General features: G+C 42.2%; 1 protein-coding gene across 1 annotated transcript in view; it reads right to left on the reverse strand.

Moving 5' to 3' along the window:
- myo7ab (myosin VIIAb) overlaps nt 1-23,597 on the reverse strand; it is a gene marked incomplete at its 3' end in the record, with an annotated part of 147,464 nt that overhangs the window by 71,550 nt on the left and 52,317 nt on the right. Inside the window, exon 21 of the mRNA XM_083636027.1 lies at nt 2,189-2,506. Within this exon, the coding sequence (XP_083492153.1) occupies nt 2,189-2,506 (318 nt within the window). The remainder of the gene's footprint in view (nt 1-2,188; nt 2,507-23,597) is intronic.

Consider the following 23,597-nt stretch of genomic DNA (forward strand, 5'->3'; position numbering starts at 1 on the left):
GGCGCTATAACAGCCAATTTCACGTTTGTCGGTCAATAACTTCTGAACCAAGAGCCGTAGAATCAAAATTTCACATCTACCGGTTTCCCTGGAGCATCGTGCATCTAACCTACTAGGCCACGCCCATTTCTGTCTGTTAGATTTTCCGCCATTTTGAATTTGATCAAAAACCTACTTTTGCGAGCTCCTCTTAGACCGTTTGGCCAAATCACACAAAACTTTTTCTGGGTCATCTATAGACTACCCCGACCTAAAGTTATTAAAGGATTTTGGATACGTGAAACCGTTTTGAAATGATAAATCTCGAAACTTTTAATGAAACACACGCCAACACTAAATTGCCCACAACTCATTAACCGGTCAATTACAACTACTGCTGCTACTACTGCTACCACTCCCACTACTACCAACACTACTACTACTACTATTACTACTTCTGCTACTATTATTACTACTACTACTACTACTACTACTACTACTACTACTACTACTACTACTATTGGAAGTTGGAATGTAGCATTTTGGGTGGGGTTAATGTGTTTTGGGGTTCTGCATCTGCTGTAGCATAATACATAGTTGGTTTAGAGATGTCACACAGTAATGCCCGATCCACAAAGACTTGACACCCACATTTTAATAAAAACAAGTTTATGCCATAATAAGGTTACATCCGTGCCTTGTCATTGCTGTGGAAGAATGGTGTAGGGGTAGAGTAGCAGACACCAAAGCTGCAGGTCCTGGGTTCAAACCACGACCAGGTAACTGTTTTATTTTTTGAAAATGTAGAATAAAGGTTAATCTGGATATAATTATGTATAACGCTGCTGAATACACACTGTGTACATAGCAGAATAACTGAATATGCCTATTCATGGTAACGTCATATTTCGACGTCATCTTGACATTCCTGTGTAGATGTCTAAATGATCCCCAAATCGGCTGTGATTTGGCTTAGTCCTGGACGTCACTGAAAGATGATATCAGAACATCATCATGATGTAATTGTGTTTGCTGGGAGCCTTCTTTCAGATATATGAGAGGAAAAACATTCCAATACATTATTGTGTCTTCAGATGTGAAAGGTCCATAAAGAGAATTCAATCTGAATTATCCTCGTCACTCATGTGCTCATTGTAACAGCACAACCCACACCAATTAGTTCAAACACCTCCATTCAGGGCAGACTTTTAATGTAAAGTGGTGCATTATGTGTGTAATACAAAAATGTCCTTAATGGTAAATGGACTGCATAACAAGCTGCCATGCAGGGTGCTGGCTATAGTCACCAAAAGCAATTTCAGGGATAAAACCCATCAACCTTCTGTAGTGGACGCCACTACGCCCTATGGTTTGATGTGTGTGTGGGAAAGACACAATGACAACTGAAAATTCTGATTTCAGAACACAAAAGCTCCATCATGAGACAAGAACTAACCTCCCCTGTTGTAAAACACGTTCTTGAACACAGCCACGCAATCTCCAGCTAACATTTCCAAGATATTGAAAAAGTTCATGAAACACCGCAAAATAAGGAGGCAACATGTGGGGTTTTAATTACTGTTACTGACTTACCTGTCTGAAGTTGAAAGTTGTTCATCCCACGTGGGGTTTGAACTTTGACCCGCAATGGTCTTTAGTTAACATAAGTCATGAGCTTTACCAAGTGAGCTATCCAGACTGTTGCATTTAACTTTGTAGACCATATTATATGTATCTGCAGAGCCAGAGAAGTACTTGTCGTATTGACAGTATGTTCTACCCAAATACCACTTTCTGTCCAGATACTTAAAGGGATATTGTACACAAAAACTGCTTTCTATCCAACCTACTTCAAGTCACAAGTACTCATGTGACCACAACACCCTGACTGACCCCATCACCCTTACTGACCACTACACCCTTACTGACCATGCTTGGAGCCCGTCATCGCCGCTTGCGGCTATATTTATTATTATTATTACTATGATTATTGTACTTTTCCTCAGTTTCAATGGAGAGTTTTAGTCTCCCATGGCCACGATCCACAGTTAATTCTGTTTCAGATGCTCTTTTTTTAAAGCTTTTGCCATTAAGATTTTAAGACATTGACAAAAAATACATTACTATTTCAATCCAGAAATATCACTACCTGTATCAAACGACTACAACCCATCTCAGTAGAAGAGATCCCTACCCTACGCATCCCTACCTCGAACCCAGCCGGTGCTCGCCCATCCCGGTTGGGCAGCGGCCCAGTGTTCCCCAGGAAGCCGAACATGCGGTCCACCATGTCCGAGTGGTCTACGGGCTGCTCCCTGTCCCGCTCCATCCGCTCCAGCAGCTCCTTCTTCCACCTGGCCTTCTCCTTCTCCTCCCTGTCCCTGTCCTCCTGGCTCTGGGCCAGCTGAGCCAGCCGCTCCTGGTGCTTCCTCTCTGCCTCCGCCTTGGCTCGCCGCACCGTCATCTGGTGCAGCAGGCGCTCCTCCTCGGCCAGGCGCAGGCACTCCGCTTCCAGGCGCTGCTGGAGCTGTGTGAGGGGCGAGACAGAAAAGGAAGACAGGCAGGTGGGAGGAGGGGTCATTTCACCTGATTATCATGAACTTTTTTATTTCCCTTTGAGTCGATCCAATGCTAGAGCTATGGAAGGGGGCAATTAGGGATGTAAATAGCTTTTTGTTTCGAGAAATTAGTGACTAGACAACAATGAACAAAGAACATACACTATTACTCTTTTAAGTTGAACGCGACATACATTTACCTTTCAGGTAGGGCTACAACTAACGATCAACTAACGATTATTTTCTTTAGCGATTAATCTGCCGATTCATTTCTCGACTAACCGTTTAGTCTCTTGGTCTATAAAATGCCACAAAATGGTGAAAAAAGTCTATCACTTTTCCCAAAAAGCCCAATGTGACATCTTCAGTCTTCTTTTGTCCTGACAACAGTCCACAAGCCAAAGATAATCAGTTTACTGTCATAGAAGACTAATATTCACATTTAAGAAGTTGGAAAGAGAGAATCTTAGTATTTTTTTAATTAACACATTGGGTGCCAGCCATGTTTTCATTCCTGTAGGTAAGTTGTGCCAGGGGTGTTTTTGACGATTCTGGCTCATTTTAGAACAGCCGAGGATTATTTTCTGTTAAGAATTCATGAACATCAATCATCTAAAAATAACTAATAGAATGTGTGCTTTCTCTGTCTAAAAGAGTTAGTTTGCAGAGTTAGTAGTTATGTAGATATTAGCCGTTGAGTACAGCATGGTTTCAGCGTCTGGAAATTTATTCAGAGATAAATGGCTTTTTGTGAAACAGTCACTTTAACCATTCATTTTTGGCATCAGTAAGACCGTCAGACATTCTAAACAATAGTTTTGAACAGTAATTTCCTCCATAACAACAGGAAACACCCCTCTCATTCAAACTCCTCCCTCCGTGTGTCTTCTCCTCCTTCCTCCTGGCTTCAGCGGGCGTGTCAGAAGCGCGTTGTGCTGCCTGCCTGTCTGTCTGCGTGCCTGCCTGCCTGCTTGCCTGTCGGGCAAGACGAGTCTGAAATGGATATGGATTACTGTAAAATCGCGTCGCCATTTCCTTGAATGGCTTGCTTCCGCGGTGTGTGTGTGTGTGTGTGTGTGTGTGTGTGTGTGTGTGTGTGTGTGTGTGTGTGTGTGTGTGTGTGTGTGTGTGTGTGTGTTCGCGCGTTGCTGCGCGGCTCTGGGGGGAAGGGATCTCTGTCCGTTCTGTGTGTGTGTGTCCGGGCGAGGCGGCTGCTTTTGTGGCTTTTGGGTCCCGTAGCTGTGACTTCTCTCGGTCTCTGTCGCCACTTAGTGGTCGGTAAAATAGATTACACACATGCTCTTGCTGCAAATACTTATCTCGAAGATGTAAAAGGGGTTGATTGATGTCCCACTGTCAAAAAAAAAAAATCTTTATGTAAGACGAGTTAGTCCGTCCTTGGCACTTAAGCGCTGGATTATGTAAGACGAATTAGTCCGTCTCTGGCACTTAATGTGTTAATCTAAACGATTAATAGATTATAAAAATAGCCGTGCATTTGAGCAGGAGAGAAAAAGCCTCCTATCTGATCATGGTGTCACAAGACAAAATACATACAAAGGGTTACAGCACTTCCTTTCAGGTTAGCCAAATGCAATCATTATTTCTTTCTTCACATCTGTCTTGTTTTGCAACTCTACTCTCTGGCATATTAGATAGACGGTTCCACAATCTCAACATTTCACCTTTTTGTTTGATCAAACAAGGCTCCCAACCCATATCCCCTTGAAAAGCCAACACAGGTGTAAATTTATGTACGCCCAGAAAACATTGGATTGCACGGTTTTGGATGGCATTCACCTTGGAAAATTCCTTACTTCCCCAAACTCCAGCTGCATAAAACAAAACTGGTGACACACATGCATCATAAAGCTTTGAAAATGTAGCATAACCAAGATTTTTACAAGTTTTCACTTTACTTATTACTGAACCCAGGGCTCTACCAGCAGTGTCGGCCAACACACTAACGCCCTCTTCAAAAAGATTTTTTTCTCTATTAACTAATAATCTCCATTTTCTACTCCAAACATTAACAACATTTAACATAATCTGCAGCTCTTTCTCATTCCCTGCTGGGAGAATTATATCATCTGCGTACAACAAAACATTCAAATTCATATCACCAATTTGCAGACCAAGATTTTTCATTTTAATTTGTTGGGCTAAATCATTAATAAACAAAGCGAAGAGGGTAGGGAAAAGAACGTCACCCTGTTTGACCCCAAGTGGGGTAGAAAACCACCCTGTTTTCATATCGTTCTCCTGCACACATTTAACATTTAAAACATGGCAGTCGTAAGGTCATCCCCCTTCTTGCTCTATGTCTTTCTGGGTTTTTTAAACATGGCATTTTACCAGACTCCATGATAGCTGTTTTACTTGTACCGGTCATCAAAGATAAAGCTGGTAAAAGTAACAGCAAAGATAACTATAGACCGACAGTGCTGTAGTGGTAAAAAAAAAAGTGGGTAAACTATACTTTTGAGGCACTTTCTCACGCGGCACCAGCGTGACCGATATACAAAATATGAGAGTAGAACAACTTAATTAGAATCATATAGCCCTATAAGGTATATCGGGGGGTTCCCCACATTTCTGAGTAGCCAGCCAGATAGGCAAAGTAGCTGGCTATGGGATGGGCCTTGGACCCTCAAGGGGGGCCCGGGGGGATTCTCCCCCGGAAGATTTTTTTTAAAATTTTAAAGTAAAATTCATCAACCTGGTGCATTTGAGAGCAAAATTAAGAGGCTAAATCTATGAAGAACTACACACATCTCTAATGTGTTGTGACTTTACAAATAATTAGGCCTAAACAATCAATATAAAATGTATTTACACATTGTACACAAAGTGCATTCATTGTAACAAATTTACAATAGTTAATATCCAGCCAGAATCATTGCAAATGGATGTTCAAAGTAACAGTTAGCATTATAGCATTCAGTTAAACAATGCCTAATAGGGTTGCCAACCGTCCCTTAAAATACGGAATCGTCCTGTAAACAAAAAGACGTGTTCCGTATTGAACTGATACGGCACGCGCTTTGTCCCATATTGGAGAAACACGCAGTGCAAATTTTATTTTATTTATTTAACCTTTATTTATACAGGTGAATCACCTTGAGACCTAGATCTCATTTCATCTCAAAGAGTGAAGGGCTATTTGTATTGAGCGAGTAAACCACGCAGCCGCTGCTGCTCTGCCCCTCACCCTAGATTGCGCCTCTCTCATTCTGTTTGTTGTCAGTCACGACCAATGAAGCGCCGTCAGCGTTGCTAGATTCAACTAAACTGAAGACAGCACATTGAGTAGGCTATTTACATTGTACCTATACAAATGTAGCATGCCATTTGTTTTTGTTGTGTTCAGACGATTTCAGTTGAAATCTAAAATGTTTTTGGGTAACACTTTACAATAACGTACACAAATACTATAGTAGTTACTAGTAAACTAACCATTAACTAATAGCCAGTTAATGAGTAGCTAATGAAAAATTTGGCATTAGTCAATCACTAGTTAATCATAGATTAACGGTCCGCATCAACAGGGCTGAATCATTGACAGTGGTGGTGTAGTCAGGAATGTCATACCAAACCGACCTGGATAGCTAGGCTTAGATAGTGAGGTAATATGCAGTTGTGCGGTGGTAGCATGGAGGGGGGTGTTTCCAGGACGCTGGATTACACCGTTAAGCCTTCTTGAGGTGTCGTGGGCCTAACTTAACGAAACGTTGGTGAAGGAAGGTGCCCACTTGAAAACCCCAATGACATGCTTCATACTGCTGTTGGCTAGGGTAGGTAACTGGTGATTTGTGTCTTGTTTATTAGTTTGTTAGCCTGTTAGCTTGTTTTATTCTGGATTGGGCTTCTAAATGTGTTTTTCCTCGGATTTTGGCACAAGGGATAGTAACATCTTGTCCTGTGTATTAATTAATACTAAAGCTAGCTTAGGCTAGTGACTGTTGTGAATAGTGCAGCTGACAACTAGGGAAAGACCTAGTGACAGCATGGAAAGACAGCTGACAGGAGAGATTAGACCCCATCGGGGCTGCAATGGGTTAGCTGCTCATTGTGGCAGTAGCCAAGGCCAATAGGCCATTGGTTACACCCAAACTTGCTACGAAACAGAATTATGAAAAAACACCCCTAGAGTCTGCGAGAGCGGGGGCGGAAGATGACTCACCTATGGTTGACACGGTTATTGACTCTGGAATGGACTTGACTATGAGTAGGGAAAACATGTCAGTGGAAGCCACTAGTTCAGATGTAGATAGAAAGAAGCGTCAGGTTTGCTTGTGTGGCTGGCAGAAGGTAACAACTTTGAGGGGCCTTAGAATCCATCAAGGCAGGAAGAGGTGCTTGGTAGAGGGAACACAGGGACCCCGCATTGATAATTATTTCTTAAGAAGTTTATCAAGTCAGTCGGGTGAAGTCCAGCGACAGGAAGTAACCCACAGCTCGCAGGACATCAGCACCCCTGATGTTGAGGCAGGTCCTAGCACCGAGGAAAGCAGAGAGGCCAGCCAGCCAAAAAGGGAGAAGATTAGCGGTCAGAAGCCTAGAGTTAAGTGGCCAGGTGCAGCGGAAAGTAGGAAGTGGGAAGATATCAATAGTGATTTGGTTAGGATGTTAGAGAAGCTTAAAGGAACTGCTGAGAGTAAGTTGGAGAAAATGGGAGATTGTATTTATGATTATGGTAAGGAAAGGTTTGGCATCTTTGAGAAAAGGAAGAAACTAGAGGGTGAGGTAGTTAAATCTAGGCGCCAACAAGAGATAGATAGACTTATCCAGGAGAGAAGACAGCTTAAGAGGCAGTGGAGGAAAGCTACAGAGGTTGAGAAGGAAGGCATTGATTGCTTGCAGTCAGATGTGAGGGATCGGTTGGCAGTTTTAAGAAGAGCAGAGAGCATTAGGAAAAATAGGAAAAAGAAAGAGAGAGCTAGAATAGCATTCTATAAGGATCCATTTAGATTTGTGAAGTCATTGTTTAGTAAGGAAAAGAATGGTAGCCTTATGGTACCTAAGCAGAAGCTTGAGGAATATTTGGAGGAGGTTCACAAAGATAGGGAAAGGTTTAGAGAGATGACAGTCCCAGCTGATATTCCACCTATTGGTGAAATAGAGAGCCAGTGTGATGATAGCCCACCAAGGTGGAAAGAAGTTCAAGAAGTAGTGAGACGTGCAAGGGCCTCTTCAGCCCCGGGTCCTAATGGAGTCCCCTACCGGCTGTATAAGAGTGCTCCAGATGTGTTGCAGTTTCTATGGAAGCTGATGAAGGTAGTCTGGAAGAAGCAGGTTATTCCTAAGGCGTGGCGTAGAGCAGGGGGAATCTTCATTCCTAAAGAAAGGGACTCGTTAGAGATAAGTCAGTCTACTTAATGTTGAAGGGAAGGTTTTCTTTAGTGTTGTGGCACAGAGGCTGTCTAGTTATCTAGAAAAGAATAGGCTAATAGATACTTCGGTGCAAAAGGCTGGAATTCCCGGCTTCTCCGGGTGCTTAGAGCACACCAGCATGATCTGGCACCAAATCCAGTCAGCTAGGCGTGAGAAGAGAGACCTGCATGTAGTATTCTTGGACCTGGCTAATGCTTTCGGGTCAGTGCCGCATAGTCTGTTATGGGAGGCCTTTGATTTCTTTAGAGTGCCAGGTAGTATAAAGAGCTTAGTTAAAGCCTACTTCTTAGATATTCAACTCTGCTTTACCACAGCAGAGTACACTACAGCTTGGCAGCAGCTGGAGATAGGCATTATGGCAGGGTGTACAATTTCCCCATTAGCTTTTACCATGGCAATGGAGATCATTATTAGGGCTTCAAAATGGGTAGTGGGTGGAGAAAGGCTGCAGGGAGGGCTGCGGCTCCCTCCAATTAGGGCATACATGGATGACATGACGACTATGACGTCAACCGCTCCATGTACTAGCAGATTGTTGGATAAGTTAAATAGTAATCTGCAGTGGGCTAGAATGAAAGTGAAGCCAAGTAAGTCTAGGAGTATTTCAATCATTAAAGGGAGGGTAGTAGGTAAGAAGTTTGTTATAAATGATGAGGTGGTGCCTACAGTGTTAGAGAAACCAGTCAAGAGTTTGGGAAGATGGTATGATGCAAGTCTCAGTGATAAGGGACAGTTTGAGGAGGTGAGGCAGGAAATGATTCAAGGTATTTCAAGTATAGACAAGTCAGGGCTCCCAGGAAAGTTAAAGTTGTGGTGTTTGCAGTTTGGATTGTTGCCTCGGTTGATGTGGCCACTGACAGTGTATGAGGTTCCCCTTTCAAAGGTAGAAAAGCTAGAAAGGATGATTAACTCATTCATTAGAAAATGGCTTGGAGTCCCACGCTGCCTAAGCAGTGTAGCCTTATATGGGAAAGGCATATTGGAATTGCCATTATACCTGACAGAGGAGTTCAAGTGTGCTAAGGTTAGACTGGAAATGACTCTGACTCAGTCAAAGGATCCAGTGGTTAGGAGTGTAGCGCCCACAGTTAAAACAGGGAGGAAGTGGAACCCAAAGGAGGCAGTACAGCAAGCACAGTCAGCTCTTAGACACAGGGATATCATAGGTCAGGTGCAGCATGGGCGTGGAGGCTTAGGGTTGTGCATAGGGAAACCTGTGTGGAACAAGGGATCAGTAATAGAAAAGAGGAAGATGGTAGTTGAAGAAGTACATAGGCAAGAGGAGGCAGTAAGATGTACTAAGGTAGTGTCGCAGGCAAAGCAAGGACAGTGGGTGAACTGGGAGAGTGTAGAGAAGAGAAAGTTGAAGTGGAGAGAGTTGTGGAGCATGGAGGCCAGCAGAATTAGATTTATTCTACGGGCTACTTATGATGTGCTGCCACCTCCCCAGAACTTAAATCAGTGGTTGGGCGAGGATGGTGCCTGCCCGTTGTGTTCTAGTGTATGTACATTGAGGCATATACTGTCAGGGTGTAAGGTCAGTCTCTCCCAGGGGCGAAACACCTGGCGTCACAACCAGGTGTTGAAATGTTTGGCAGCTGCAGTTGAGGAAAAGCGGCTAGAAGTAAATTCTCTAGTTGCTAGCAAAGAGACTAGACAGATCAAATTTGTACGTGAGGGAGAAAAGATTAGACCAATTAAGGTCAGGCACAAGTTAGGGCAGCTAAGTGTAGGTGGAGCCTGGGAAATGAGAGTTGACTTGAATGAACAGCTAGTCATCCCAGCATATATAGTTAGCACCCGGCTACGTCCGGACTTGTTACTGTGGTCTGAGGTAAAGAAGAGAGTTTATTTTATCGAACTCACAGTCCCGTGGGAAGATCGAGTTGAGGAGGCTTATGAGCGCAAGAAAGCTAGGTATGCTGAAATGGCAGCAGAGGCAGAGCAGCGAGGTTGGAGGGCTCGAGTGCGCCTGTAGAGGTGGGCTGCCGTGGTTTTGTGGCAAAGTCCGTTATTGCCTTACTAACTGAGTTGGGCATTCGGGGACGGAGCCTGAAACTTGCGGTTAGCAACATGTCTCAGGCAGCAGAACGAGCAAGTGAATGGCTGTGGATAAGGAGGAAACATGCTAGCTGGGGAGCTCGCTAAGGTTAGATTGATTGTTTGTTGTTGGTCATGATTAACGGTCCGCATCAACAGGGCTGAATCATTGACGGTGGTGGTGTAGTTAGGGATTGTTTGTTGTTGGTCATGATTAACGGTCCGCATCAACAGGGCTGAATCATTGACAGTGGTGGTGTAGTTAGGGATTGTTTGTTGTTGGTCATGATTAACGGTCCGCATCAACAGGGCTGAATCATTGACAGTGGTGGTGTAGTCAGGAATGTCATACCGAACCGACCTGGATAGCTAGGCTTAATAAGTGAGGTAATATGCAGTTGTGCGGTGGTAGCATGGAGGGGGGTGTTTCCAGGACGCTGGATTATACCGTTAAGCCTTCTTGAGGTGTCGTGGGCCTAACTTAACGAAACGTCAGTGAAGGAAGGTGCCCACTTGAAAACCCCAATGACATGCTTCATACTGCTGTTGGCTAGGGTAGGTAACTGGTGATTTGTGTCTTGTTTATTAGTTTGTTAGCCTGTTAGCTTGTTTTATTCTGGATTGGGCTTCTAAATGTGTTTTTCCTCAGATTTTGGCACAAGGGATAGTAACATCTTGTCCTTGTCCTGTGTATTAATTAATAGTTAATGAGTAGGTAGTCATTAGTTATTGATTAGTATCTAATTTCCTGAGTAGAGTAGTTAATCATTACCTAATGATTACTAAATGTCAGCTCGTGAATAGAGTAGTTAATCATTACTTAATGATTCCAAAATGTCAGTGCGTGAATGTATTAGTTAATCATTAGTTAATCATTAGTTAATCTTTTTGTGTACCCTATTGTAAAGTGGTGCATCATACTCAGTAGTTTATGAATACTGAATCATTACCTGTCCATTAGTTACTCTTTTCACACCCTAATATAAAGTGAAAGATATCCTTATCAAATAAACACTCCCTCCAGGTGAGATTCGAACCCTGAACCCCAAGATTGTTAAATTGTAAGTCTGGTTCTCTACCATCTGAGCTAACCAGCCTGTTATTTGGTAGAGCCATACTATAGGTCTGTAGAGTCAGAGACTAAGTATTATGTCCTATCCACATACTACTTTCTGTTCAAGTACTTATAGTTTTTAAGATATATTCCACCCAAATACTACCTTCTCTCCAAATACTTATAGTTTTAAAGGTATATTCCATCCAAATACAAGTACTTAGGTATGTTTCAGCCAAATACTACTTATGTCTAAGTACTTTTAAGTACTTGGACAGAAAGTAGTATTTGGGTGGAATATACCTTTAAACTATAATACTTGGTCTCAGGCTCTACATTCGATAGTATGGCTCCCAACAAGCAACAGGCTGGTTAGCTCAGATGGTATAGAACCAGACTTACAATTTAACAATCTTGGGGTTCACGGTTCGAATCTCACCTGGAGTGAGTGTTTATTTGATAAGGATATCTTTCACTTTATATTAGGGTGCGAAAAGAGTAACTAATGGACAGGTAATGATTCAGTATTCATAAACTACTGAGTATGATGCACCACTTTACAATAGGGTACACAAAAAGATTAACTAATGATAAACTAATACATTCACGCACTGACATTTTGGAATCATTAAGTAATGATTAACTACTCTATTCATGAGCTGACATTTAGTAATCATTAGGTAATGATTAACTACTCTACTCAGGAAATTAGATACTAATCATTAACTAATGACTACCTACTCATTAACTATGATTAACTAGTGATTGACTAATGCCAAATTTTTCATTAGCTACTCATTAACTGGCTATTAGTTAATGGTTAGTTTACTAGTAACTACTATAGTATTTGTGTACGTTATTGTAAAGTGTTACCTGTTTTTGCACTAATGATTTAAACTTTCATACCAGGTTTGTTCTGTTCAAAAGAATAGCATATGTAATGTTGCTGTTTGCACTGTTAAAAGAAAATTGAATAAGTAGGCCTGCATGCAAATGTGAAATAGGCTATTTAGACCTATATCAAAATACTGTTTGCACTAGCCTACTGTTCGTTTTTTAATACAGCTGTTTTATTAAGAATGAGAAACTTTTGTTTTGCAACGCCCAAATAAAATTCTTGGATGATAATCTATAATAGGCTATGCGCAAAAGTGTTTGCTTGTGTTAATAATAATAATGTGTAAATGGTTGAAGCTATAGCAATTGCAGTTATGTGATTGTTATATTTAAGTCCACTACAGACACCCCCCCCCCCCCGCGCCAGATGCCTAATGACGTTAGCCAGAGCAGTGCAAATTAATAACGCTTGATTGCCCACATGGAAAGAATCTATATGAACATATATGCAACTATATGCAACCTATATGCAACCTATATGCAGCATATATGAGCATATAGGCCATATATATGCCGCATATAGGTTGCATATAGGCCAGATTTAGGTGCATATATGCGCATATAGGCCACATTTATACCGCATATAGGTTGCATATAGGCCAGATTTAGGTGCATATATGCGCATATAGGCCACATTTATGCCGCATATAGGTTGCATATAGGCCAGATTTAGGTGCATATATGCGCATATAGGCCACATTTATGCCGCATATAGGTTGCATATAGGCCAGATTTAGGTGCATATATGCGCATATAGGCCACATTTATGCCGCATATAGGTTGCATATAGGCCAGATTTAGGTGCATATATGCGCATATAGGTCACATTTATGCCGCATATAGGCCAGATTCAGGTGCATACTGTATAAGTGCATATACCGGGCATATAGGTCTCCTATAGCTTCTTTATATCCACATATAGGTACTATATGTGCACATACAGGGCATATATGTCTCCTATATAGCTTCTTTATATACACATAAAGGCCCTATATGTTCATAATACAGGTCATATAGGTCTCACTTCTTTATATCCACATATAGGCCATATATGTACACAATACAAGGTAGGCTATATGCCTCCTATATAGGTCATTTACAAATCTGTTTGTATACACTGTGTCATAATCCATATATACCCAGCGAGCACAAAACGTTTTTTCAACGTTGATTTTTAGTTTAAATCTGGGTGATATTGGGTTTGAACGTCTAAGACCTAATTTCACCCTCTTTTCAACCGGCTAAAATGCGGTTACAACGTAAACGTGTAAAAAAACACAATTTGGTTCATCATATTGTTAAAACATTTGTTGTAGTTTGGAATAGAGACAATATTGATAGTGTGTGAATTGGCATTTTATTGTCTTTTATTGTGTAACTGAGAGTTGAAATCTGGCCGAAAACTACATTTCAACGCATTTTATGTCACATGAAATATCATAAATATGGAACTATATGCTATGTGGTGCCAGCAAAAAGCTTCCAGGACACAACTATGGTTAATAGTTTAGCGCAATACTATAAAATAATGAATTCAGTTCCTGCAGCAACGCGCATGCGCAAGTACTTACTAGCTGTCACTGACTAGACCAAAGCAAGTCTGCACCGGTCTGCACCAAGTGCGGAACGAGGTGCTCTGGGCACACTATGTTATTGTAACAGACTGTATACGAGGCTCTGTGTAGGCCTACCTCCTGAGTCTCTGGTGTTAAATGAAGTTAACCTCTGAAGCCGTACAGCCTACAGACTATAGATGCACACACACACACACAACATAACTTTAGTCTGTTACATAATATGACTCGTACGCATCACATAAAATAACTTGTCCTCCCGCAATTGTGTAGTCTACGTTGTGTGCGAGAGAGTATATAATGTGCCCGGCTCTCTGGTTAGTATAAGAAAATGTATAGCTCAGCACGTAGAGCGCAGTGGCTTGAACCTTGGAGAACGCGTTTCGATGCTAAATTTTTAATTTAAGATCCTACATATAGGTACATATATGTACATATAGGTTTCCCATATATGGTGCATACATAAAATTGGCCAATTTCCTATGTACATATAGGTACATATATGTACCTATACATATAGGTACATATATGTACATATAATATAGGAAATCGGCCAATTTTATGTATGCACCATATATGGGAAAACTATATGTGGCCCTATATTAAAACATATAGGGTACATATAGATTCTTTCCATGTGGGTGAGCTCAGCACATCAAGCTTCAATCATTGCTACTCACTCGACAACAATGTCAGGCATAATCTGACTAACTGATTTAACAAGCAATTTACCATTTGCAACCTCTATTCTTCATTTTTTCGGGTTATTTGTGAAAAACTGATGAATGTCCATTCTGCTTCTTCTGCCTCAGAAATTGTCACGTTGTCTTAATCGCGTGAAGAAGAAAATCACCTGCATGCCGTAGTTCGCCCTCTGGCGTTTCGCGAATAATAAAAAAAATTGTGAATTTGCCGACAGCCAGGCCAGGGGTACAGATCTCGGCATAACAAACACCAGTATGTTTCTAGATGGTTTTCAACATGGTCGTATTGACTTTAAACAGTAGAACCTGGACTATTCAAGTCACACCTAATGTTACAAACTTTACTTGATCAGAGGGAAATCAATCATGTCTTTTACACCAGTGATTCACTCTTCAGTTGTAAAACGGTAGGCCTATATGATTTTCCCCACTCCTGACACACATTTTTAACCAACCTACATTCAGCTCACCATGAGCTGTCTCCAAATGCACGTCTCCAAATGCGCATTGCGCATCGCTGGCACTGTGGCACCGTCAAGTTGTTTGAGGGGAGCGCTGTCTGGGCACACAAGCGCAGCTCGAGAAAGGCACCAACGTGACCGGGGCCGTGTACCTTTCCCGCGGAGCGCACCACAATAGGCCACGGTTCCCGGAGCTCCTGGTCAGTGCCATGTGTCATATTTTTTCTTTTCTTTTGGTGTGTGACGTGCTTGGAGACTCATGTGTTAGTGAACACTTAAGCCACTCCACTCCACTTAAGCCTCACTGTTCAGAGCGTACTGTACGCCGCTGTATACTGCTGACCTGTGGAGCAGAAAAGTAGCATGCAAAGACTAAATGTGGCTTATAATGATGCACTATGACTGTTGTTGCGTGTCCCTAGATGCCACAGTGCCAGCCAGCTGTTTGTCAGTGTAGGTATACCTACATTTAAAGCACTTTTAAGAAACCTCATGTACAGATTTATGTGTCATTTAGATCAGAGGTTCTCAAATGGTTTTCAGCCAAGGACCCCTTACAAGATAGAAAATATACCGGGGACCCCCTCATTCTGATTTGTGATTTTGGTCTAAGCTTAATTGTTTCCACGGTAACGTGCTTGACTTTTAATTTGATAGGTTTGTTATTAGAATGTAATCCATGAACCATTTTAGATTTAAAGCATAAACTATTTTCGTTGAACTATGAAGATTTTGCAAAAAAATATATATATTTATTACATTTACATTACGTCATTTAGCAGACACTTTTGTTTTGTCCAAAGCGACTTACAATATCACAATTTGTCAACAGTACAGAAAACCACTATGCAACACAATCAATGACAGCCAAGATATTTTGATAGACTAGCACCATGTAGGAAGTAGTTTAAGAAGGAATAAGTAACATGTAGCATTTTATAAAAAAAAATAAAACTGAGGTTCTACTGAAAAATGAACTTGCAAACTTTTCGGGTCCGCGGACCCCCATTTGAGAACCACTGATTTAGATGACTCGGTGAACAGTGTTATTGTGGCCTTAATTAATCCTGTCAAAAGTAACACCAGGTTCAACTCAATCATCTGGCGACATTGGCGAAAGAGCCTCTATATATGGAAGCCCATAGCTGACTCAATTCAAATGATAATTTAAACTTGAAAATGGTAATGTAATTCCTCAATAACATTATCATTTCCAACACATGTGTGTGTTATTTCTGTAAAAATTAAAATTAAAATGGAATAATCCAATTTTCATTTTCATTTTCATATACTTGTAAGGGCTTTCTATGACTATATAAGAATTAAAATGACAAGCTGTTTTGACATTTAATTTTCAAAGTCCATAGCCCGCTCTACAATGGACTACGATATATTAAAATGGTAATTTAAATTTGGTAATGAAAATGCAATCCGAAAAATGCAGCCTAATTTTCCATCTCTGCAAGCATTATTTAAGTCACAATTCAAATTAAAATGCATTTTTGTAGAAAATGTCAAATGATAATTTAAATGGTATTTGACATTTTATTTTAATTTAGTCATACTGCTTTTCAATGGACTATATCAAACTTGTAATTTAAATGTGGAAATGTAAATGCAATCCAAAAAATCCAGCCTAATTTTCCATCCCTGCAAGCATTATTTAAGTCACAATTCAAATGAAAATGCATTTGTATTTGACATTACATGTTTGACATTCGACATTACATTATCAAAGACTGAACATGCTTTGCAATGTACTCTATTCAAATGAAAAACAGCAAAACAGCGCCTCCCGTGTATTGCATGTTCACTTCGTGGGTATCACTGACAAAACTCAAATGGAAATGGCAATCTGTCAGGCCGCTCGTCAAGGCGGGCCTTCACTTAGGAGGATGTCACTCATTGGCTACTTTCAGGCTGCCCCAGTTGACTGCGGAAGTAAACAGACCCACTTGCACAGGCATGTAATGTGCGTTTTTGTTCATATTTAAAGAAGAAACAGCATTATTTATCGGTGCATGGTGTTCATACCGCGGAAAAGTTAAAAACAAGGTGAATTTTGCCATTAGGAAGGAAGACGTGAGGTGGATTGTTTGCTATGGTTACCATGGTAACGTTACCCTCTGTATGGCTAATGCTAACGTTAGTGAGTAGCCTAATATACGACGTAAATATCTACAACCACAGGCTGTCAACGGAATAACTGGAGAAATTAAACCATGCCAGACATAAACGGCAAGAAGTGGCTGTGATGTGGATTAACGCTAATGACGAAATGGACGAGATGACGAAATGGTGAGTGTACGTTAGCATGTTGCTGCTACTTGCAAACGAATTTGATCATCTACTGTAGCCTAAGATAACAACCTAATGGTAATGTTTGCAATATAAAGCAGCGTCAAGCATAGTGCTATAAATTATACTACTTATGCTAGTTGAGTGTCAATTCATAGTAAGGTGAATGTGCCAACATTACTTCTCTACTAATGTTATTTAAAGGCCCATTCCGTTGGTTTTGGCGAGAAATAAATGTGCACAAAGTGTTTATTATTGGCACTGAGTGAATGCGCCTTGACGTCACTTAAAAATGCCGACCAGGGGCGTTTCTCTCCGACCAGCCGTTCAGAAGATACATGGAAAACCGCAGTTTTGAAGTGGATAGCATCTCCCGCCACAGCTAGAGGATGTGACGTCTCGCGCGTTCACGTCGAGCTTGTCTCTTGTCCTAGACCTAGACGCTAACAGGAAATGGCTGAAGTAGCTTTTAACGTTACGCTCGTCGCTAGCTGCTAGCTAAAGGAAACAACAAACACAGACTCCAGAAAAAGTCCAGACTAAATAAATAAATATTTATCTAAGCCCGTCTGGCCAGACAGCAGCAATGTGACCGACATCGGGGGGAAACTAGAGTCAGGACTGTGTTTTCGGTTCATGAAGGGAACTTGCTGCTTGTAGCTAGTGTAATGTGGTTTTGACCAGATAACGTTAGCTGCTTGCTAATGGATTTTCAAGATTCAAGATTTTTACTGTCACTCCGTAGTACAAGTATCTGACCACCTGGTCAGAAACTCTGCTAACATTACCGTCTTGTGTAGTAATGCAACCCTAACGTTACTACCGTTATGCTTATGGTCATGGAACATTATTGTTTGACTGCATTTAGCTGCGGTGGTGATTCGTTAGCTTGATGCTATACGCGGCTAACTGATAGATTTAGCTATATTTATAGAAATTACCACCAGCCCCACTAATAACGTTACTGTCTTGTGTTGATAATGAATCTAACAGTCGGAAATATGCCTAACGTTAGCCTACTGTCTGTTATGCTTACGGTACATTGTTTGACGGTAGGCTACCGTACATACAGGGGGAGCAGGCTATTTCCTGGCTTGTGCTAACATGAGTATCCACTTCCCGCAGGCTCTGACTGCAGTGGGACTGCACATACTAGTAATGTTAGCTTGATGCTAATCGCGGCTAACTAATATTAATTTACATTTATAGAAATTACCACCAGCCCCACTAATAACGTTACCGTCTTGTGTGGATAATGAATTTAACAGTCCTAAATATGCCTAACGTTACTGTTATGCTTATGAAACATTGTTTGATTGTTCAGTTTGGTCAACTCCAGGCATTACCGTACATAGGGGGAGCAGGCTATTTCCTGGCTTTTGCTAACATGAGTATCGACTTGCCCGCAGCCAATGCAAGCCAAAACACGACCAAACATGCCACAATAACGTCCCCTAATTCATCCAGAATCCTTCCTGGGCATCTCGAGGCTGATCTGACCGATAAATTGTCCAGGTTGCCGTTTTCAAGTGACTTTTATGAGTTAACGTTACAAAGCAACGAACAGCTCTGCTGTTGCCAGGCAACTGCTTGTGCGCGTGCGAGTATGGTGCCCGCGCGGCAGCTCGTTCACACGCTGCCTGCAGTTACACTAACGGCCACCGGCGTCAGTAATAGTGAGTTTTGACGGATTGGGCCTTTAATAATTCACATGGGGGAGTCATTAGATTAGATGTAGCTACGCTCTAAAACTGAAGATGAGCTTCAGTTACATGAAGTCAGAATCAGAATCAGAATCAGAAAGACTTTAATGATCCCCGGGGGGAAATTGGGACAAGTTACAGTTGCTCGTTCACATAACACACATAGCATAAAATAAAATACACAGTAGTAATGCGATAGTAAAATAAGCAGAATAAGAAGAAGAACACAACATAGCATGCAATAAACAGTATTAATTGCGATAGGAGCAAAATAGTGGAGTACGTCTAAGTAAGCAATACGTAGAGTAAGTATACCTTACGTGCCAATTGTCTTTATTGCACACTAAACTAAGGAAGCGCTCCTTCCTCCCAACATCTATAGCCTTATTAAATAAACTGCCTGTCCTCCCACTAGGGGGTAGAGCTCTGTCCTCTGTGAGGTCAGAGCCCGGCTACCCAGGAACCCTCCATTAAGAGCCTGACGACCCAGGAAACCTCTGGATTAACGTTTCCTGGTCGTGAGAGGACAGAGCTCGGTGATTCTGGAACCCTCCTTAAAGAGCCGGATGATCCGAGAAATCTCTGATGGTATTGGTGTGGCATACATGGTAGCTCACTCTGAGCTCGGCTGTCCCTGCAGCCTGTCTGGTCATGTGATATTTATCTTGCCTTAGTTAGTTTTATATTCATTTTATTTCATTTTATTTCTCTTATCATTTTATCTTTTTATTTTCTTTTACCCTTTACTGTGGTTTTAATGTTTTTAGTTTTAAGTAACCATGGTTTTATGATGGTTTTGGTTTGATATGCGGTTTTGGAATTGTGCAATACTTGAAGTGCAATATTTGAATACTGAAGTGCAATACGTGGTTAGGTAGAGTTGTTAACTCGTAGCCCAGGCTGCATCATGTACTATGTTGTCCTCTTGTTTACACGCTGTTTGTCTTCAGATGTACTGTACTGTCTGTTACGTTTGTCATTGCCCTATTGCTGCTGTACAAATGCCTAAGACAAATTTCCCTATGGGACAATAAAGTTAAACTCAACTCAACTCAACACTGAACTTATATTATTCGGCTTGCCCTATACGTTACACGTGGCTCAGCCAGGCACTTTTTTCAGTTAGCCTATCGGCTGGCTCAGTCTCAGGGAGACTGAGCGTCTCCGAGGTGCTCTTTTAAGAGAGGCATTAAATAGACCAATGGCCACCGGCAGGAATGATTTCCTGTGCCTCTCCGTGTTGCATCTAGGTGGAATCAGTCTCTCACTGAATGTACTCCTGTGTTTGACTAGCACGCCGTGGAGTGGGTGCGAGTCATTGCTCATGATGGAGCGTAGCCTGGATAACGTTCTCTTCTCTGACACCGCAGTCAGAGAGCCCAGATCCAGCCCCACAATGTCCCTGGCCTTACGGATCAATTTGTTGAGTCTGTTGGCATCCGCTGCCTTCAGCCTGCGGCCCCAGCACACAATAGCATAAAGGAAGGCACTAGCCACTACCGACTCATAGAACATCCTCAGCATGGTCCGGCAGACGTTGAAGGACCTCAGCCGTCTCAGAAAGTAGAGACGGCTTTGCCTCTTCTTGTAGAGTGCATCAGAGTTCTTAGCCCAGTCTAGTTTATTGTCAATGTACACTCCAAGGTACTTGTAGTCCTCCACTATGTCAACACTGACCCCGTGGATTGAAACAGGGGTCACCGGAGCCTTGACCGTCCTCAGGTCCAAGTGAGTTTATAACCAACCAAGCAGCTTCCCATGGTATAGCTAGTTAATCACTTTCCTCCAGTCTGCATGTGGCGTGACTGTACCGTAGGCTAAATCCAGTGACAGCAACTGGGAACACGGAACGTTTGTAAGAGCGCAAGTGAAAACACAACTAGAGGTTTTAATAGCGGGCTAGCGAGTGTTCGGGGTGAAGTTTAAGGTCCCCGACAGGGTTTGGAGAGGTCACCGGACGTCCTAAAGCTAAATGAGGCCAAAGCCATACTTCATTGACTCCATCGACCCAGCTATGTTTGTACAGAAATCTTCGTATGTTCTGCACTCCAAGGGCAGTTTGAGTGTTGTGAGGCAGGTGGAGGCGGTCGGGATCAGCAGGCTTGGAGACACCTGGACATGACTTGTCAAAATTAGTAATTCATAACAAACCCAATATTTAAAACAAAAACATAAATAGCATATAGTTCATATTCCTGAACAGGGTCACTTCAACATGAGGAATGTGTCTTGGTTATGTTGGTGCAGACTGCAGATACATCACAAACAATGAGACGTACAGTAAATCAGGACTATACAGATGGTACAGGATTTGCTGTTGGCAGGTCTCACGTGGTTCGCTGTAATGGCAGGGTTTTGTTTTGTATGTGAACTTGCACAAAATGCACGTGTTTGCTTCATATCGCTGTAATGGCAGGGTTTTGTTTTGTATGTGAACTTGCACAAAATGCACGTGTTTGCTTCATATCCTCCTGACGAGAACCACAAGCATGTCGAAGAGCTGCTTGTTCAGTGTGTGGCTCTTGTGGCAGAGGAGCATCAACATGAAAATGTAGCGTCCGATAAACCCAGGTGACGTTCATGTTCCCATCAAACTTAATGGCCACCTGTAGATGTTGCAACACACACAAAGGACAGGAAGAGATATGAGATAATCTTAATGGTCAGAAAAATGTTGCACTTGGCATATAGCAGTAAAATGAAATGTTTAGTTTAGATATGTAATTATTCACAGTGTGTGTGTGTGTGTGTGTGTGTATATATGTATTTATTTATTTATTCATATTTATTTAGCAGTTATTATACTCATAGTACAGCCATAGGATGACCAACCACCAGTCACGCCACATGCAGACTGGAGGAAAGTGATTAACTAGCTATACCATGGGAAGCTGCTTGGTTGGTTATAAACTCACTTCATGTAACTGAAGCTCATCTTCAGTTTTAGAGCATAGCTACATCTAATCTAATAACTCCCCCATGTGAATTATTAAATAACATTAGTAGAGAAGTAATGTTGGCACATTCACCTTACTATGAATTGACACTCAACTAGCATAAGTAGTGAGGTCTCCAGACCATATTTCAAGCAGAAGGCCACACATGCATAATCCGATCACCCCCTGACGTCAGTCAAGCCCTAGTATGACGTGGTCAGTCAAAGTCCTAGTATGACGTCCGTAATGACGTCAGATATGACGTCAGTTAATTCTCATATATATAGCAAGGGTTCTACGTCACCTCTCTCTCTCTGGCCGATCATAGCAGCAGCTAGCTTCACGGCAGTCCATCTCCCCTGAAGCCGTCCTCCGAAGCGTTGTTTTGCCCCACCCACCTCCCCAGTCTGCCACCAACGAGTCGTGACTCCTGATCCCCCATGGGGGGGGGGATCTCCTAGCCTATGCAGATGCCCTCCTCTTGCCTCAAGAGCAGCGTCACTGGCCAATGGAGTCATGCGCCAAAGCATTTGCCATGCATGCTATAGTGTCTCTCTGCTGTGATATTATGGCTGGTGCATAATGAATGGAGACGATAAACACGGAGATCTGTTAACGATGCTTTACTTGCGTACTGGTGTGGTACATGCTGGTGTACAACATTCCACTGAACGGTAGGGGGCGTACTTTTACAAGATAGTGGATATGCCACTACATTACATCCCTCCCTTATTTCGAATAGACATTCAGGTACCATACATTTAATGAACAATAGAAATAATAAAATATTATTTTTCTCTTTTCAAGTTAAATCAAACTCTGAACTAAAATGTCTGTGAGTCTTTCCAATACCAACATGTTACTATGTTTCCATGTTTTCAGCAGTGATACTTAAACTATTCACAGTTTTCTTGTGTACGTCCTGAGTCACATCTCGATGAGACGTCGTGGCGGTCTCCTGTTCATCCTCACCGAGTATCTGGGCTGAATGAGGGCCTCGACATTGACATTATTCTCATGGTGATGATTCTCACAGTCTGGTGGGTCTGGAGGTGTTGAGTCCAGATCATCCTCTTCACCGGATGTCCCTGTGTGTGGTCCCAGTGAACCTGAAGATGGCACCATTTTGAAGTGTGAAGAATTTCGTGTTATTTCATGTCCAGCGCTAGCTGCCGTCACCATTGATCCTTTGATCGTCACGACGGTGTAGGGCTTGGCCTTGTAGGGAGTCATGAGCTTGCCTTTCACCAGCTGGCGGCAGAGTACAGTGTCTCCTGGTTTGAGAGTGGAGGGTCGTGCTCTGTTCACGCGATCAGCATTCTCTTTCATGCGTTGCTTGGCACGCTGATCCCAGCGTGTAGGCTGGCGTCCGTCGCTGAGTGTTGGGTCATAGGAAGAGTGGGGAGAGTGGTGCGGAGCTTTCTTCCAAACAGTAACTCGGCTGGAGTTACTTGAGTGGTTCCATGGGGGGTTGCGCGGTAGTTTCTGAGAAAACTGTAAAGATCCTGTTTCCAGGGCCGTCCTTCTGAGTGTGTGGCTGTGATGGTCTTCTTCAACGTTTTCATGAAACGCTCTGCCTCTGCATTTGCTCTTGGCCAATATGGTGTTATCTTTCTGTGCTTGAATCCAAGATAGAGGCTGAAATCTTTGAATGATTGTCCATTGAATGGGGGTCCATTATCTGTCTTTACCACAGTCGGTATCCCAAAAGATGAGAAGATCTTGTCCAGTTTGGGGATCACAGTGGTAGCTGCTGTGGACTTGACTATCTCCACTTCAGGGTATCTGGAGTACTCATCAACGACTACAAGTACGTAATCACCTGACGGGAAGGGACCTGTGAAGTCAATGGAGACGTTCTCCCATGGACCTTTGGGGAGTTCAGACATCTTTAGTGGTTCCATGTGGTTCTGAGCAGTTGCTGCTTGACATGGAATGCAGTGTCGTATGGTCTTTTCCACCATTTCGTCTATGCCTGGAAACCATACCTTCTCTCTCA

Source organism: Poromitra crassiceps (genome assembly GCF_964638095.1).
Source record: "Poromitra crassiceps genome assembly, chromosome: 1".
Taxonomy (NCBI): domain Eukaryota; kingdom Metazoa; phylum Chordata; class Actinopteri; order Beryciformes; family Melamphaidae; genus Poromitra; species Poromitra crassiceps.